The sequence below is a fragment of the Hemitrygon akajei genome, unplaced genomic scaffold (assembly GCF_048418815.1).
Source record: "Hemitrygon akajei unplaced genomic scaffold, sHemAka1.3 Scf000036, whole genome shotgun sequence".
Taxonomy (NCBI): Eukaryota; Metazoa; Chordata; class Chondrichthyes; order Myliobatiformes; family Dasyatidae; genus Hemitrygon; species Hemitrygon akajei.
The window spans coordinates 1,636,193-1,653,348 of record NW_027331922.1 but is presented as its reverse complement, the minus strand read 5'-3'; the positions used below and the strand labels follow the sequence as shown (position 1 = coordinate 1,653,348).

Here is a 17,156-nt window from a genome sequence, read left to right as displayed (position 1 = left end):
GTTCTAGGGTCAAGTATCCCAGTACACAATGCCGGGGTCAGACATAGAGCTAAGCTCCCTCCCACTCTCCGCTGTGCTGTAGTGTTCTAGTTTCTAGGGTCTAGTATCCCAGTACACAATGCCGGGGTCAGACATATAGCTAAGCTCCCTCCCACTCTCCGCTGTGCTGTAGTGTTCCAGGTTCTAGGGTCTAGTATCCCAGTACACAATGCCGGGGTCAGACATAGAGCTAAGCTCCCTCCCACTCCCCGCTGTGCTGTAGTGTTCCTGTGTTCACGAGTCCACTGCTCTGTCCCCGTCAGACCGTCTTGGCTCCTCTGAGAGCTTGGCACGTTCCTGTGTGTCAGGAAAGGGGGTCGGATGGACCCAAGTGCAGGACGCAGACACTGAAGTACCAGGGGGAGGACAGGATGGGGATGCCATGGCATTTAAGGGTTAATGCAGGCAGGCAGGGGGATCCAAGAGTTCAGACGAGGCAGGCAGGCATTTGGATCACACAGTTCGGGGCAGGCAGGCGGGCCGATTCCTCATGGCGGGCCGCAGGGATCCCGGGCGGGGCCGCCTCCCAGTTGGAAAACACAGAGGCCTGGGCCAGTCGCGGACACCTGTGCAGGTGCAGCGGCAGTCCAGCCGGAACTGCCCGACGGAAGCAACAAGTAGGAAGGGGCAGAACCCCCCGCCGGGCAGCGGCAGTTCGGCCGGATCGCCCAGCAGAGGTAACGAGTTGGAGGGGGCAGAACCCCCCGCCGGGCAGCGGCAGTCCGGCCAGATCGCCCAGCGGAGTCAACGAGTTGGAGGGGGCAGAACCCCCCGCCGGGCAGCGGCAGTCCGGCCGGATCGCCCAGCGGAGGCAACGAGTTGGAGGGGGCAGAACCCCCCGCCGGGCAGCGGCAGTCCGGCCGGATCGCCCAGCGGAGGCAACGAGCAGGAAGCTGGGTCCAGGGTAAGCAGAAGAGCTACAGTGATCCACCGGGTACATTGGTAAATTGGGAAAGGCAACCGACAGCGAGGCAGCGCAAGCAAGGAGAATAAGGCGGAACAGCGGGACCAGCGCACAGGAGAGAAGTCGGGGAACAAGACCAACCGGATTGAGCATATACAGAACATCCCAGCAACCAGGGCAGAGCAGGATTCCGAGCAGGGCGGCAACCAGGGCAGAACAGGATACAGAACAAAACGACCACCCGCCCGGTCTCCGTCCCACGGCCCCTTGTAAACACCGGCAGCCGAAATGGCCACAGGCGCGCCTCCTTGATCCAGGATGATCTTAACAGGCTCAAAGGGGTCGGGAGGGACAGCTGCAAGACCCGGAGTGCGGAGCCATCGTACCGGATCGAGACCCGGAACGCCGATTCCAGACCGGACCGCACCCTGACAGTATCGTCCCCACACCCCCCGCCCCACACCATGGGAGCCTCCTGGCTACCAAAGCGGGTCTGGAGGACCAGGGACGTACGGCGGGGGGGGGGGGGAGAATATCCAGAGCAGAGAGGACCCCAGGGTATCGAGAACTAGCCTCCAGTGCCTGTGTTTCTGGGTCCATGCGTGGGGTGGTCGTTCTGTAAGGAGGGGCCGGATGGACCCAAACGCAGGACGCAGACACTGAAGTACCAGGGGGAGGACAGGATGGGGATGTCATGCAATGTGAGGGTTAATGTAGGAGGGGCGGAATCTGAGAGTTTAGACGAGATCCCAGAGTTCAGACGAGCCAGGCAGGCAGGTAGATCCCACAGTTCGAGCAGGCAGGCAGGCAAGTCCCACAGTTCGGGGCAGGCAGGCAGGCAGATCCCACAGTTCGGGGCAGGCAGGCAGGCAAGTCCCACAGTTCGGGGCAGGCAGGCAGGTAGATCCCACAGTTCGGGGCAGGCAGGCAGGCAGATCCCACAGTTCGGGGCAGGCAGGCAGGTAGATCCCACAGTTCGGGGCAGGCAGGCAGGTAGATCCCACAGTTCGGGGCAGGCAGGCAGGCAGATCCCACAGTTCGGGGCAGGCAGGCAGGCAGATCCCACAGTTCGGGGCAGGCAGGCAGGCAGGTAGATCCCACAGTTCGGGGCAGGCAGGCAGGTAGATCCCACAGTTCGGGGCAGGCAGGCAGGCAGGCAGATCCCACAGTTCGGGGCAGGCAGGCAGGTAGATCCCACAGTTCGGGGCAGGCAGGCAGGTAGATCCCACAGTTCGGGGCAGGCAGGCAGGCAGATCCCACAGTTCGGGGCAGGCAGGCAGGCAGATCCCACAGTTCGGGGCAGGCAGGCAGGCAAGTCCCACAGTTCGGGGCAGGCAGGCAGGCAAGTCCCACAGTTCGGGGCAGGCAGGCAGGCAATTCCCACAGTTCGGGGCAGGCAGGGAGGCAGGCAGATCCCACAGTTCGGGGCAGGCAGGCAGGCAAGTCCCACAGTTCGGGGCAGGCAGGCAGGCAGGCAGATCCCACAGTTCGGGGCAGGCAGGCAGGCAAATCCCACAGTTCGGGGCAGGCAGGCAGGCAAGTCCCACAGTTCGGGGCAGGCAGGCAGGCAAGTCCCACAGTTCGGGGCAGGCAGGCAGGCAGGCAGATCCCACAGTTCGGGGCAGGCAGGCAGGCAAATCCCACAGTTCGGGGCAGGCAGGCAGGCAAGTCCCACAGTTCGGGGCAGGCAGGCAGGCAAGTCCCACAGTTCGGGGCAGGCAGGCAGGCAGATCCCACAGTTCGGGGCAGGCAGGCAGGCAAGTCCCACAGTTCGGGGCAGGCAGGGAGGCAGGCAGATCCCACAGTTCGGGGCAGGCAGGCAGGCAATTCCCACAGTTCGGGGCAGGCAGGGAGGCAGGCAGATCCCACAGTTCGGGGCAGGCAGGCAGGCAGGCAGATCCCACAGTTCGGGGCAGGCAAGCAGGCAAGTCCCACAGTTCGGGGCAGGCAGGCCGGCAGGTCCCACAGTTCGGGGCAGGCAGGCAGGCAAGTCCCACAGTTCGGGGCAGGCAGGCAGGCAGATCCCACAGTTCGGGGCAGGCAGGCAGGCAGATCCCACAGTTCGGGGCAGGCAGGCAGGCAGATCCCACAGTTCGGGGCAGGCAGGCAGGCAGGCAAGTCCCACAGTTCGGGGCAGGCAGGGAGGCAGGCAGATCCCACAGTTCGGGGCAGGCAGGCAGGCAATTCCCACAGTTCGGGGCAGGCAGGGAGGCAGGCAGATCCCACAGTTCGGGGCAGGCAGGCAGGCAGGCAGATCCCACAGTTCGGGGCAGGCAAGCAGGCAAGTCCCACAGTTCGGGGCAGGCAGGCAGGCAGATTCCTCATGGCGGGACGCAGGGATCCCGGGCAGGGCCGCCTCCCAGTCGGAAAACACAGAGGCCTGGGCCAGTCGCGGACACCTGGGCAGGTTAGGGGCACAACCCTTGGGCAACGAGAGGCGGAAAGGTTAGCTGTCCCTAGGGCGGGCCGCATGGATCCCGGGCAGGGCATCCTCCCAGGCGGAAAACACCGAGGCAAGGGTCAGTCGCGGACACCTGGGCAGTTGCAGGGCACAACCTTTCGGGAGTAATAGGTGAAAAAGGTAGAACACCGGCCGGGTAGCGGCAGTCCGGCCGGATCCACCTGACGGAGGCAACAAGTAGGAAGAGACAGAACCCCCGCCGGGCTGCGGATGTCTGGGCGGAACCGCCCGACGGAGGCAACGGGTAGTAAGCTGGGTCCAGGGTAAGCGGCAAAACTACAGTGATCCACCGGGTACATTGGTAAATTGGGAAATGCAACCGACAGCGAGGCAGCGCAAGCAAGGAGAATAAGGCGGAACAGCGGGACCAGCGCACAGGAGAGAAGTCGGGGAACAAGACCAACCGGATTGAGCATATACAGAACATCCCAGCAACCAGGGCAGAGCAGGATTCCGAGCAGGGCGGCAACCAGGGCAGAACAGGATACAGAACAAAACGACCACCCGCCCGGTCTCCGTCCCACGGCCCCTTATAAACACCGGCAGCCGAATTGGCCAAAGGCGCGCCTCCTTGATCCAGGATGATCTTAACAGGCTCAAAGGGGCCGGGAGGGACAGCTGCAAGACCCGGAAACCCCGAACACTCGGACCGGATCGAGAACCGGAACGCCGATTCCGGACCGGACCGGACACGGACACTGTGGAACTCCGCCCATCTTTGCAGATGCACCACCGAAAGCATCCAATCACGATACAACTCGGCTTGGGAAGGAAGCTACTCCCTCCGTGACCGGAGGAAACTGCAGAGAGTAGCGGACACAGCTCGGCAAATCAGGCCTCACCGCCACGGACTCTCTCTGCACTTCCCGCGGCGTCGCTGAAGCAGACAGCCAGCCTGGATAACTCTCTTACACCCCCATCATCTGCTATCGGTGCAAGATACGACAGCACGTTTAACCAGGCTCAAAGACAGTTTCTACCCCGCTGTTATCAGACTATTGAGCAGTCCACTATTCCGATAAGATGTACTCTTGGCCTCATAGTTTACTTCGCCGTCGCCCTTGGGCCTTATGGTCTGCCTGAACCGCACTTTATCTGTAACTGTAGCACTTTACACCGCATTCTGTTACTGTTTTACCCTGCTCTACTCCAGTGATGTCATCTGTATCTATGGCATTCCACTGGCGCTCTCCTGTCTGTGATGTATATGTCGGGGTGCAGAGGAGGGAGGACAGTGGGAGAGACGGTGAGGAGGGAGCATAGTATTAAACTTAAACCACACTCTCACTCTTCCTTTCCCTTGTTTCCACTCCCTCCCCTTCTCTCACCCCGTCTCCTCTCTCTATCCTCTCTCCCTTCCTCTATCACCCTGTACGTCCATCAAACTCTTTCCCCATTGTCTCCCACTGCCTGATGATATTTGCCCTTTCCTCTCACTGTCATCCCCTGCCGAACCCCACCCGCTCTCCCCACCTCTCTCCTTCATGCCTTCAGCTCTTCCCTATCCATCTCTATGTCACTCTCCCCGCAACTCTTCCCCTCAATCTTTCCCCTCTCTCAAATGATCTTCTCTCTCTTCCCCATCCCTATCCCACTGTTCTCCGCACACGCTCCCTTCTCAATCACCCTCTCTTTCGCTCTCTCTCGCACCCTTCACTCCCTTCTCACTTTACCCGTCTTTCTGCACTTCCCCCCGCACAGTCTCCTCTCCCCCTCTGTCTCGCACTCTCTCTCCCCTTTCTCACCTCGTTCTCTTTCCCCATTGCTCTCGCGTTTTCCCACCCATTGCGCCATCGCAATCTCCCGGTTCCTGCCCATCGCTTTCACCGTTTCTTCTCTTCTCTCTCCTTTCACTTCCTCAAACCATTTGTCTCGCAGTCTCTCAGCCCCTCTCTCCCCCTCGCTTACCAATCTCTCTCTCTTCTGCCGTCTCTTCTCTCTCCGCGAGTCTCTCCCCCATTCTCTCCCGCTGTCTCATTCTCTCCCTTATCTGCCTGTCCGACTGTCTCTCCCAGATGATCTGACCTCCACATACTCAGAGCTGAACTTTCGGAGAGACGAACCCCGCATCGATGAGGACGAGGATCCTCCCATTGCCTCGAGAACCAGAAAGATGCCAATCACTGCACAAACAGGTCTGAGTTCACAGTAGTGACGCCATTCTGGAAGCGTCAGATCCGCCCGAAACTTTCAACTTCCAAATTCATCTGCCTCGACCACTTCTCTGGGAGCTCGTTCCACCTCCTGTCCGAAATGTATATAAACGTCCTGTTAGAACTGAGATACGGAGAAATTACTTTAATCAGAGGGTGGTAAATCTGTGGAATTAGTTGCCACGAACAGCTGTGGAAGTCAAGCCATTGGGTGTGTTTAAGGAAGGGATAGATAGGCTGTTGGTTAGCCAGCGTTTCAAAGGCTATGGGGAGAAGGCAGGGGAGGGTGGATGACTGGAAGAATTTGATCAGCTCATGATTGAGTGGTGAGCAGACTCGATGGCCCGAATGGCCTAACTCTGCTGCTATATCTTATGGTTTTATGGTCGTGTGGTCTCTCCACAGCTGTGCCAGTTCAACAGTCGAATGTGAAGATCGGAAATAGACCGCACCGTCTGATCTGCCTACTCTGCCCAGTTACAGTCGCCCTCATCGTGACAGTGGTCACACTCTCGATCCATGGTGAGTGGAACGGGCTCCGGGTGGAGTCAGACTATGAATAAAGAGAGTGGAATAAATTGTTATTGTAAAACACCAGAGCGACAACGACACGCCCCTTACCGTAACACAGATTAAAACCCATCACCATAACTCGGACACACCCCTTACCGTGAAAAAAACACGGCCTTAACCGTAACACAATCAAGAATCGTCCTGACACCGACACGCCATTCACCATTACATCAACAATGCTGTTTCCGTAGCACGGTCACGACCTTCAACGAGACACAAATACACTCTTAACCGCGACACTGACACGACCATCACCGTGACACACACATGGCAGTCACACTGACCTCAACGCGCCCCTCACTGTAACAGCGACATGACCCTGACCGTGTCACTGATAAACTCCTCACGGCGACACCGACACACACCTCACAATGACTCCGACACGATCTTCACCGTGACACTGAGGTACCGTACAACGTGACACCTTCACGCTCTTCGACTTGAACCGCTCCGCACCGCATCGTGACAAAGACTCACACGTCAATGTACTCTCAGTGACACAGCTCAGCGTGACCCTCGCACACACACCGTGGCCATGACGTGTCCCTCACCGTGACACAGGCATACCCCTCTCTATCAGAACAGCACACCATGACACAGATACTCCACCCACGGTGACACCACCAGGCCCCTCACTCTGACATTTTCCTCGTCTTAACATCGATGATACATTTCCTTGTGACCCAGCACACCTCTCGCCGGGGCACAGAATCTCCCATCACAGTGATACCGACTCGTCCCTCACAGCAACTCGGACATGCCCCGCAAGGTACTGACGCAGACCCCCATGGTAACAACAGCAAAACCTTCATCGGGACATTGATAACCCCTCAGTCTGACTCAGCCACGCCTCTCAAGATAACGCTAACTCCTCTCACTGTGTCACAAGCACATCCTTCACTGTGACACGCTTCACCGTGACACTGACACAACACTCTCTGTGACCCGTTCGGTAGCGTGACGCTGACTCACGTGTAAACATCCTTTACCATGTCTCTTAGTATCACAGATTCTTCAGTCTAAGATCACCACCGACCGAAACTATCATGAGTTAAACTCATCCCTTCAGTCCAAGCTTTCTGCGCTCAACTCTAATCTGTCCGATCTTAAACGAATGCACAGCGATCTCCGTCACCAGTTCACTGAGATGGAAACGAAGTACAGATCTGTCAACGAAACCAAGGCTCAAATCTGCGAATTCTTGACCAGCAGAAGAGGTGAGGCATTATCCCACTCTTTCACCCGCTCCTCATCACAGGGCAGGCATGGAGAGAGAAAGCGTCACTCTGTGCTTGACATCGGGAGTGTGTGAAAAGATGGTATGGAGGGTGATTCACTCTGTGTTTGACCCGGTGAGTGTGTGATGGGGCTGCGTGGAGGAAGTTTCACTCTATCACTGAATCCAGGAGAGTCTGATGGGACGTTGTGGAGGTGGATTCACTCTGTGTCTGACAACGGGATTGTGAGACGTAACATTACAGCTTCACTCTATGTCTCACTCCGGGAATGTCTGATGGGACAGTAAGGATCCATCTTCACTCTGTGTCTGATAGCGGGATTGTGTGATGGGACACTGCCCAGAGAGATTCACACCGTGTATGACCTCTGAAGTGTGGAGAGAGTTCCACTCTGAATCTGGGAGTGTGTGACCAAATTAGTGCAGACGGGACCGTGTGGAGGCAGCTTCCCTCTGTGTCTGACACTTTGCTGTGAGGTGTGTTGAGAAACTGTAGAGTGAGAATCACTCTTCCTCTGAGAGAATGGGAGAGTTTATAAAGCGAGCAGATTGAGAGGGGGGATGTCATTTCTTCGGCAGTTTGGACGGGGCACGACTATGCAAGCGCGTGAAAGTCGGCCTCTGAAGCAGCGAGAGGGGTTAAAAAACGAATAGATTAACGGAGCGGGCAACGGAGTAGTGGGAGACAGATTCGGAAGGGTTTGGCTCGAGAGGCTTCGGCGAGCAGAGAATGAGGACGAGCTTGCTCCCAGTGAGATAAGGCCTGGTAAGCTACTTTAATTAATCTAATTTGATTAGTAATAGGTAATGGAGGCAGCAGTTAGGGCAGTCCAGTGCCCCTTTTGCAGGATCTGGGAAGTCAGGGCGAGCTCTGTTGTCCCTGATGACTACACCTGTAAAAGGTGCATCCAGCTGCACCTTCTAACAAACCGAGTTAGGGAACTGGAGCTGGAGCTGGATCAGCTTCGAATCATTCGTGAAGCAGGGGCAGAAATAAACAGGAGTTTCTGGGAGATAGTCACCCCTAAGAGTCAGGGGACAGGTTGCTGTGCGACCTCAGAACATCCCTGTGGCCGTTCCCATCAACAATGACTACAACGGTTTGGATACTGTTGGCGGGGACAACCTACCAGGGCAAGTTGCATTGGTCACGTCTCTGGCACGAGGCAAGGCCCTGAGCTCAGAAAGGAGGGAGCGTAAAGAGGAGAGCAGTAGTGATAGGGGATTCAATAGCGAGGGGTGCAGATAAGAGGTTCTGTGTGAGAGATTGAGAATCTCGGGTGGACTGTTGCCTCTCTGGTGCAAGGAACCGTGATGTCTCGGAACGAGTTCTCAGCATTCTCAAGAGGGAGGGTGAGCACTCAGATGCCGTGGTCCATGTAAGGATCAATGAAGTGAATAGGATAAAGGAGGAGGTTCTGCACAGAGAGTTTAGGGAGTTTGGGGCAAAATTCAATGACGGAACTCCAGGGTTGAAATTTCAGGATTGCTAACAGTGCCACGTGCCAGTGAGGCTGGAAATAGGTTAAAATACAGCTAAATACGGGGCTAAGGAGTTGGTGCAGGAGGGAGGGCTTCAAGTTTCTGGACAATTGGGTCTTGTTCCAGGGAATGTGGGACCTGTTACTATGGGACGGGTTGCACCTGAACTATAGGGGGACTAAAATCCTTGCGGGAGGGTTTGCTAGTGCTGCTGCGGTGGATTTAAACTAGATTTGCAGGGGTAGCGGAACCAGAGTGATAGAGGAAATAGTGAGGTGGAGGAGGATAAAGGTAATGAGAGAACTGCAAGTTTAGTGCATGGAGCAAAGCCAGATGTAACACATAAAAAAGGCTTTGAGGAAAGAGAAGCAGAATAAAGGGTGTAAAGGTAGTAAGTTAGAAGGGTTAAAGTGCGTCTCTTCAATGCAAGAAGCATCAAGAACAAAAGTGATGAACTGAGAGCTTGGATACGTACATGGAATTACGATGTAGTGGCGATTACAGAGATGGCTAGCACCAGGGCAGGAATGGATTCTCAATATTCCTGGATTCCAGTGGTTTAAAAGGGTTAGAGCGGGGGAAAGGGGGAGAATGGGTGGCGTTACTGGTCTGGAATAACGCTACGGCTACAGAAAGTGTGGCTAATGCAGCAGGATCCTCCTTTGAGTCAGTATGGGTGGATGTCAGGAGCAGGAAGGGAGCAGTTACTCTACTGGGGGTATTCTATCGACCTCGTAGCAGCAGAGACATCGAGGAACAGACTGGGTGGCATGTTTTGCAAAGGTGGAAAAATAACAGGGTGTTATCATGGATAACTTTAACTTCCCTAATATTGATTGGCACCTGATTAGTTCCAATGGTTTAGATGTTGCAGAGTTTGTTAAGCGTGTCCAGGACGGATTCCTTTCACAGTATGTTGATAGGCCGACTAGGGTGAATGCCATATTGGATCTAGTATTAGGTAACAAACCGGTTCAGGCCACAGATCTCAGTGGGTGAGCATCCGGGGGACAGTGACCAACACTCCCTGGCCTTTAGTAGTATCATGGGAAATGATAGAATCGGAGAGGACGGGGAATTTTTAATTGGGGAAGGTCAAAAACATAAGGCTGTAAAGCTTGAACTTGCGGGTGGGGATTGGGACGACGTATTTGCAGGGAAATGTAATATGGATATGTGTTTGATGTTTAGGGATCTCTTGCAGGATTTTAGGGATAAATTCCTCCCGGTGAAGAAGATAAAGAATGGTAGGGTGAAGTGATAAGTGAGGTGGAAAATCTAGTCAGGTGGAAGAGGGCAGCATACATCGGTTTATGAAGCAAGGACCAGATGGATCTATTGAGGAATATAGGGTAGCAAGAAATTAGCTTAAGAAGGGGCTGAGGAGAGCAAGAAGGGGGCATGAGAAGGCCTTGGCGAGTAGGGTAACGGAAACCCCAAGGCATTCGTCAATTATGTGATGAACAAAAGGATGACAGGTGTGAAGGTAGGACCGAATAGAGATAAAGGTGGGAAGTTGTGCCTGTTGGTTGTGGAAGCCAGCAAGGTCCTCACTGAATACTTCTCTTCGGTATTCACCAATGTGAGGGAACCTGATGACAGAATGGACAATATGAGTGAGGTTGAAGCTCAGGAGCATTGCTGATATTAAGGGAGAGGAGGTGCTGGAGTTGCTGAAGTACAATAGGACGGATAATTCCCAGAGGACGGACAGAATAGTCCCCAGGCTGCTCCACGAGGCAAGGGAAGTGATTGCTGAGACTGGCTCGGATCGTTCTGTACTCGTTGTCCACTGGAATGGCACAGGTGGATTGGAGGGAGGCGAATGCTGTCCCCTTGTTCAAAAAAGATAGTAGGTATAGTCCAGGTAATTATAGGCCTTACGTCTGCGGTGGGAAAGATGTTGGAAAAGATTCTTAGAGATAGGATCTACGGGCATTTGGAGAATCATAGTCTGATCAGGGACAGTCAGCATGGCTTTGGGAAGGGCAGATCGTGTCTTGGAAACCTGTAGAGTTACTTGAGGAGGTGACCAGGTATATAGATGAGGGTAGTGCAGTGGATGTGATCTATATGGATTTCAGTAAGGCATTTGATAAGTTTCCACACGATAGACTTATTCAGGAAGTCAGAAGGCATGTGATCCCAGGAGGTTTGGCTTGCCTGCAGAAAGCTGTGTGCCGTGACGGACGGAGTATTTTCCGATTGGAAGTTGTGACTAGTGGTGTTCCATGATAATCTGTTCTGGGACCCCTACTGTTCGTGATTTTTAATAACGACCTGGATGTGGGGGCAGAAGGGTGGGTTGGCAAGTTTGCAGACGAGTTTGGTTGGTGGTGTTGTGGATAGTGTAGAGGATTGTTGAAGATTGCAGAGAGACATTGATAGGAAGCAGGAATGCGCAGAAGGTGTTCAACCCGTAGAAGTGTGAGGTGGTACACTTTGGAAGGACAAACACCATGGCAGAGTGCAAAGTAAATGGCAGGATACTTGGTAGTGTGGAGGAACAGAGAGATCTGGATTTACATGTCCACATATCCCTGAAGGTTGTCTCACAGGTTGATAGAGTATTTAAGAATGCTTATGGGGTGTTGGCTTTCATAATTCAAGGGGTAGTGTTTTTAGAGTCGCGAGGGAATGATGCAACTCTATAAAACCCTGGTTAGGCCACACTTAGAGTACTGTATCCAGTCTGGTTGCCTCACTATAGGAATGATGTGAAAGCATTGGAAAGGCTACAGAGGAGATTTACCAGGATGTTGTCTGGTTTAGAGAGTATGCGTTATGAACAGAGATAACGGCAGCAAGGGCTTTACTGTTTGCAGAAAGAAAGAGGATGAGAGGAGATATGATAGAGGGATACAAGATATTAAGAGGGATAGATAGAGTGGCCAGCCAGCACCTCTTCCCCAGGGCATCACTGCTGAATACAAGAGGACATGGCTTTAAGGTAAGGGGAGGGATGTTCAAGGGGGTATTAGAGGAAGGTTTTTTACTCAGAGAGTGGTTGGTGCGTGGAATCCACTGCCTGAGTCAGTGGTAGATGCAGATACACTGGTGAAATTTAAGAAACTGCTAGGCAGGTATATGGAGGAATTTAAGTTGGGGGATATATGGGAGGCAGGGTTTAAGAGTCGGTACAACATGGTGGGCCGAAGGGCCTGTTCTGTGCTGTACTAATCTATGTTCTATATCTGTGTCTATTTGACGTGTATGCTGAGGTATTTTCCTCCGGGAGTGTGTGATGGATGGTGAGGAGGGATATTCACTGTGCCTGATCCTGTTAATGTGCGATGGGACGATGCTGGGGGCAGGGAAATACTCTTTGTGCCTGACCTCAGGTGAACGTGATGGGACCGCATGGCGTGAAATTCACTCTCTGCGTCCCCCGGGTGTGTGTGATGGAAAAGAGTGCAGGGAAATTCACTCTGTGTCTCACTGTTCCTTGTTCCTGATTTCCAGAGCAAACCTGTTCCGAGAATTGGGTCACAAATAAAAACCGGTGTTATTACGTTTCCACGTTCGTAACATCTTTCTACAAAGCAATTCAAGATTGTTCAAACCGAGATTCAAGGCTGCACGAAATCAATTCAAAGGATGAAGCGGTATGTGTCACAGCACGAGAAGATCCCACAGAAACACAGGAATCATCACACACACCCTGGATCAGACAGAGAATGAATTTCCCTCCATAGCGTCCCATCACACACTCCCGCGGTCAGACGCAGAGTGAATCTCCCTCCGCACCGTTCCATCACACACTCCCGGGGTCCGACACAGAGTGAATCTCCCTCCACACCGTCCCAACACACACTCCCGGGGTAAGACACAGAGTGAATCTCCCTCCACACCGTCCCATCACACACTCCCGGGGTCCGACACAAAGTGAAACTCCCTCCACACTGTCCCATCACACACTCCCGGGTTAGGCACAGAGTGAATCTCCCACCACACCGTCCTATCACACACTCCCGGGGTCAGACACAGAGTGAATCTCCCTCCACACCGTCCCATCACACACTCCCGGGTCAGTCACAGAGTGAATCTCAGTCCACACCGTCCCATCACACAGTCCTGGGGTCAGACATAAAGTGAATCTCCAACCACACCGTCCCAGCACACACTCCCGGGATCAGACACAGAGTGAATTTCCCTGCACAGCGTCCCATCACACATTCCCGGGGTCAGACGCAGAGTCAATCTCCCTCCCCACCGTCCCATCACACACTCCCGGGGTCAAATACAGAGTAAATCTCCCTCCGCACCGACCCATCAGACACTCCCGGGGTCAGACTCAGTGTGAATCTCCCTCTACCCCGTCCCATCACAAACTCCCGGGGTCAAACACAGAGTGAATCTCCCTCTACACCGTCCCATCACACAATCCCGGGTTCAGGCACTGAGTGAAGCTCGCTCCACACCGTCCCATCACACACTCCCGGTGTCAGGCACAAAGTGAAGCTCCCTCTACACCGTCCCATCACACACTCCCGGGGTCAGGCACAGAGTGAATCTCCCTCCACACCGTCCCATCACACACTCCCGGGATCAGACACAGAGTGAATCTCCCTCCACACCGTCCCATCACACACTCCCGGGTCAGTCACAGAGTGAATCTCAGTCCACACCGTCCCATCACACAGTCCTGGGGTCAGACATAAAGTGAATCTCCCACCACACCGTCCCAGCACACACTCCCGGGATCAGACACAGAGTGAATTTCCCTGCACAGCGTCCCATCACACATTCCCGGGGTCAGACGCAGAGTCAATCTCCCTCCACACCGTCCCATCACACACTCCCGTGGTCAAATACAGAGTAAATCTCCCTCCGCACCGACCCATCAGACACTCCCGGGGTCAGACTCAGTATGAATCTCCCTCTACCCCGTCCCATCACACACTCCCGGGGTCAAACACAGAGTGAATCTCCCTCTACACCGTCCCATCACACAATCCCGGGTTCAGGCACTGAGTGAAGCTCGCTCCACACCGTCCCATCACACACTCCCGGTGTCAGGCACAAAGTGAAGCTCCCTCTACACCGTCCCATCACACACTCCCGGGGTCAGGCACAGAGAGTATCTCCTTCCACACTGTCCCATCACACACTCCCGGGGTCAGACATAGAGTGAATCTCCCTCTACACCGTCCCATCACACAATCCCGGGTTCTGGCACTGAGTGAAGCTCGCTCCACACCGTCCCATCACACACTCCCGGGGTCAGGCACAGAGTATCTCCTTCCACACTGCCGGGGACAGACACAGAGTGTATCTACCATCACAGTGTTCCATCACACACTCCTGGGGTCTGACACACACTGATACTACCTACACAGAGTCCCGGAAGAGATTCCTGTTGTAATCAACTGAGAGAAGCTCCGTATCATAGTTTTCGATTCTTGGCATTAATACAGTAAATTTAAATTTCCTAGAACTTTGTATCCCGCAACCTTGTGGACCAAACCCGTATATACTGGATTGGAAAATGCGAAAACGGGTGAGATTTGGATTGATCTGTCGGGTGAGAGTTGGTTATTGTGATAGTCCTGACGGGAGAAAATAGAATTCGTTTACAGTCTGAAGTAGTTTTGTGGAAAAAGTGAGGGGTATTGGGATTTGTTTGTATGTGTGTAGGGGGTAGTATTTTGGGGCCGCACATGTCTGCCGGAAAGTACAGGGCAGTGGGAAAATTTTGATTCGTTTGCTGAATGACTTAGATCTGAGGGAAAAGAGCTGGGCAGCTGGATTAGACGGTGGGATAGCGGGATTTGTTCGGGAACTGAAACAGATCAGAGGGGAGAGTGTTCGACTCGTATGGGGACTGACAGAGGAATCTGGTGAGGAAGCGGTTCGGTGGGATTAGTTTCGGGTCACAGGATTGTGGGGAGACATTGGGACCGTGGTGTCTGCCTGGGTACTGACACGGGGCCGTGGGGAGAGAGTGGTTGAATGGGATGAGTTTGGGGACTCACGCAGGCAGTTAGGAGAGATCGAATTCATGGGATTAGCTTGGGGACGGACTCCGCTCGGGTCATCTACTGAAGCTGTTTTGTCTCTGTTGAAACTGTTTAACCCTCCTGGATAGGAATGTGAGCCGGAGTCTCCTGTACAAGGGATCCTCTGGAACGCCCGTCTGCAGACAGTGCCGAAGGATTAACCCTTGTGATGGTGATCGGCATTTCATCTGCGAGAAGTCGGCACCTTTGTTCCCGGATGTTCCTGAAAAGATCCAGGGTCTCTGTCAACAGCCAGTGGAGTCGACGTGAATCTAGTGACTACCCCCATTTTCTCCTCCTTCTCTCCCCTTCACTTCCACTCCTAAATCCTGTCAAATTCCATCCCCACACTCTCTGCCCCTCCCTCCTACTCCATCTCATCCTCAGGTCGCAACCATATTCTCCCCACTGGACACCGACAAATCCGTCTCGCCATCTATCTCCTTCTTTCTCACCATTTCCCCCGTCCCGCTCTTCCCCGCTCCCTCTACCTTTCTCTCTACCCCCTCTCCTCCCCTTATTTCCTCGAACTTTCTCCGCCCGCACTTTCTCTGCTCCCTCTGCCCACCTCTCACATCTCTCTCCTTCCCTCCCTCAGGCGCTCCCTACCTCCCCTTCCCGTTCTATCTCAACCCTCCATCTCCCTGATCTTTCCCTCTCTTTCTGCTTTCCACCCACTCTCACCTCAATCCTGTGCCGTCTGGTTCTCGATAACCCAACCCAGGGTGAAAGTCTGTGCGCATTCCCTCTGTCTCTGACCTTCTCAGGTTTATGTAACTCTGTAAATTTACAACTGCGCTCCAGGGAATGAAGTCCCAATCTTCCCTCCCTCTCTCCATAACTCAGTCCTCCGAGTTCTGGCAGTATCCCTGTAGAACACCCTGTACAATATATCCAGTTCACTGACATTTTGTCCTAAATCAGGGCGGCCTGACCGACGTCTTGTCCCACGGCAACGTGACCTCCCAACTTCTGTATTCGGTGCCCTGATTGCTGAAGACCAGCGGGCCTAGTGTCCTGTCCACCCTATCGGATGTTTTCCACAGGAATCTCTATCTGAGTTATTATCTGAAACTTATAAGGCCTGAAATTTGTTCTTTTGAAGCATCAGTACGGAGCAAAGATGTACAATTAAAGTAAATCACAAATATTAATAAACACCGCAGAAATGTCGTGTTAGTGTTGCTGCATTGAAAGATGTGATGACGCAGGGGAAGAAGCTGTTCCTGAATTGCTGTGTGTGGGTGTTCTGTCTCTCGGAGCTGTCAAATACTCCTCCTATAATACCACGTCCAATCCCGTTATCATTCCCGCGAACCCTCTCCAATGTCTCACATCCCCTGTGAGATAAGCGATCGGGACCTGCTCACCAAACTCCAAATGTGACCTCACCAGTGACGTATTGAACCTGAGAATGATGTGCTTGCGTTTATGTCCCAGTCCTCTCGGATTGAATGCTGTCATCGCATTTGCCTTCCTCACCACCGGCTCAAGCTGCAGGTTAAACTTCTGGGAAAGCTGCACGAAGTCTCCCAAATCCCTCTGAACCGCAGATTGTTTTTAACCCTTACACACTGTGCCGGTCATGTTTGACCCGTTTTGACATTTGGCAACATTAAAAACACCCGGAAGGTTCATACTTTTGTACAGGTGCTGCAAATGTTTGTACATTGAGGCTGCTCCGGGTCGGATTTGACCCGTATCTATTGAAATTGATTTTAGATCTCTGGAAAATCAATTAAATATTCATCACCCATTTATTAACGTCAGATAGGCTATTTATACATACTAAATAGATCTGCGGTTCAAACTTTGTATAGTCACATGTTATTAGGGGATTCTTGGGTCCGGCTCAAAATTGACCCAGACCATTCTGTGAAGGTGTAGAATATGAACAGGTTGCCTGGGTAAAAAAAAAATCCCTCCCTTTCGAAAATATTCTCCGATTTAATTTCTTTTTTTTTTCAAATTGCATGACCATCCGCTTCCCGGCACTGTATTCTATCTGCCGCGTATATTCCCATTGTCCTAATCTGTCTGAGCGCTTCTGCAGGCCCGCTGCTTCCTCAACACAACCTGTCGCTCGGTAACGTTGCTACCGACTGTGGTTTCCGGATGAGGGAGTCTATCATCCAGTTGCAGAGGGACGGACCCCAGCCCGGGATTTGGAATCGGTGATTAAAACTGGGAGCACGTGCGCGCTGAATAATCCACATCCTGTCACGCGCACTCACAGTATCTGGGACAGAATTCCAGACGACTGGGATGGCGGAGCGCTGGGGATTGCTGAGAGGGGAGAGTGGAGGAC

General features: G+C 53.5%; 1 protein-coding gene across 1 annotated transcript in view; it reads left to right on the top strand.

Annotated features, from left to right (window-relative positions):
• LOC140720119 (uncharacterized) overlaps positions 1–15,172 on the top strand; it is a 17,464-nt gene extending 2,292 nt beyond the window's left edge. The window contains exons 2-7 of the mRNA XM_073035006.1: positions 5,420–5,539; positions 5,963–6,079; positions 7,132–7,347; positions 12,312–12,454; positions 14,285–14,349; positions 14,938–15,172. Coding sequence (XP_072891107.1) covers positions 5,518–5,539; positions 5,963–6,079; positions 7,132–7,347; positions 12,312–12,454; positions 14,285–14,349; positions 14,938–15,118 — 744 coding nt within the window. The 5' untranslated portion in view covers positions 5,420–5,517 and the 3' untranslated portion in view covers positions 15,119–15,172. The remainder of the gene's footprint in view (positions 1–5,419; positions 5,540–5,962; positions 6,080–7,131; positions 7,348–12,311; positions 12,455–14,284; positions 14,350–14,937) is intronic.
• Positions 15,173–17,156: the final 1,984 nt, after the last annotated feature.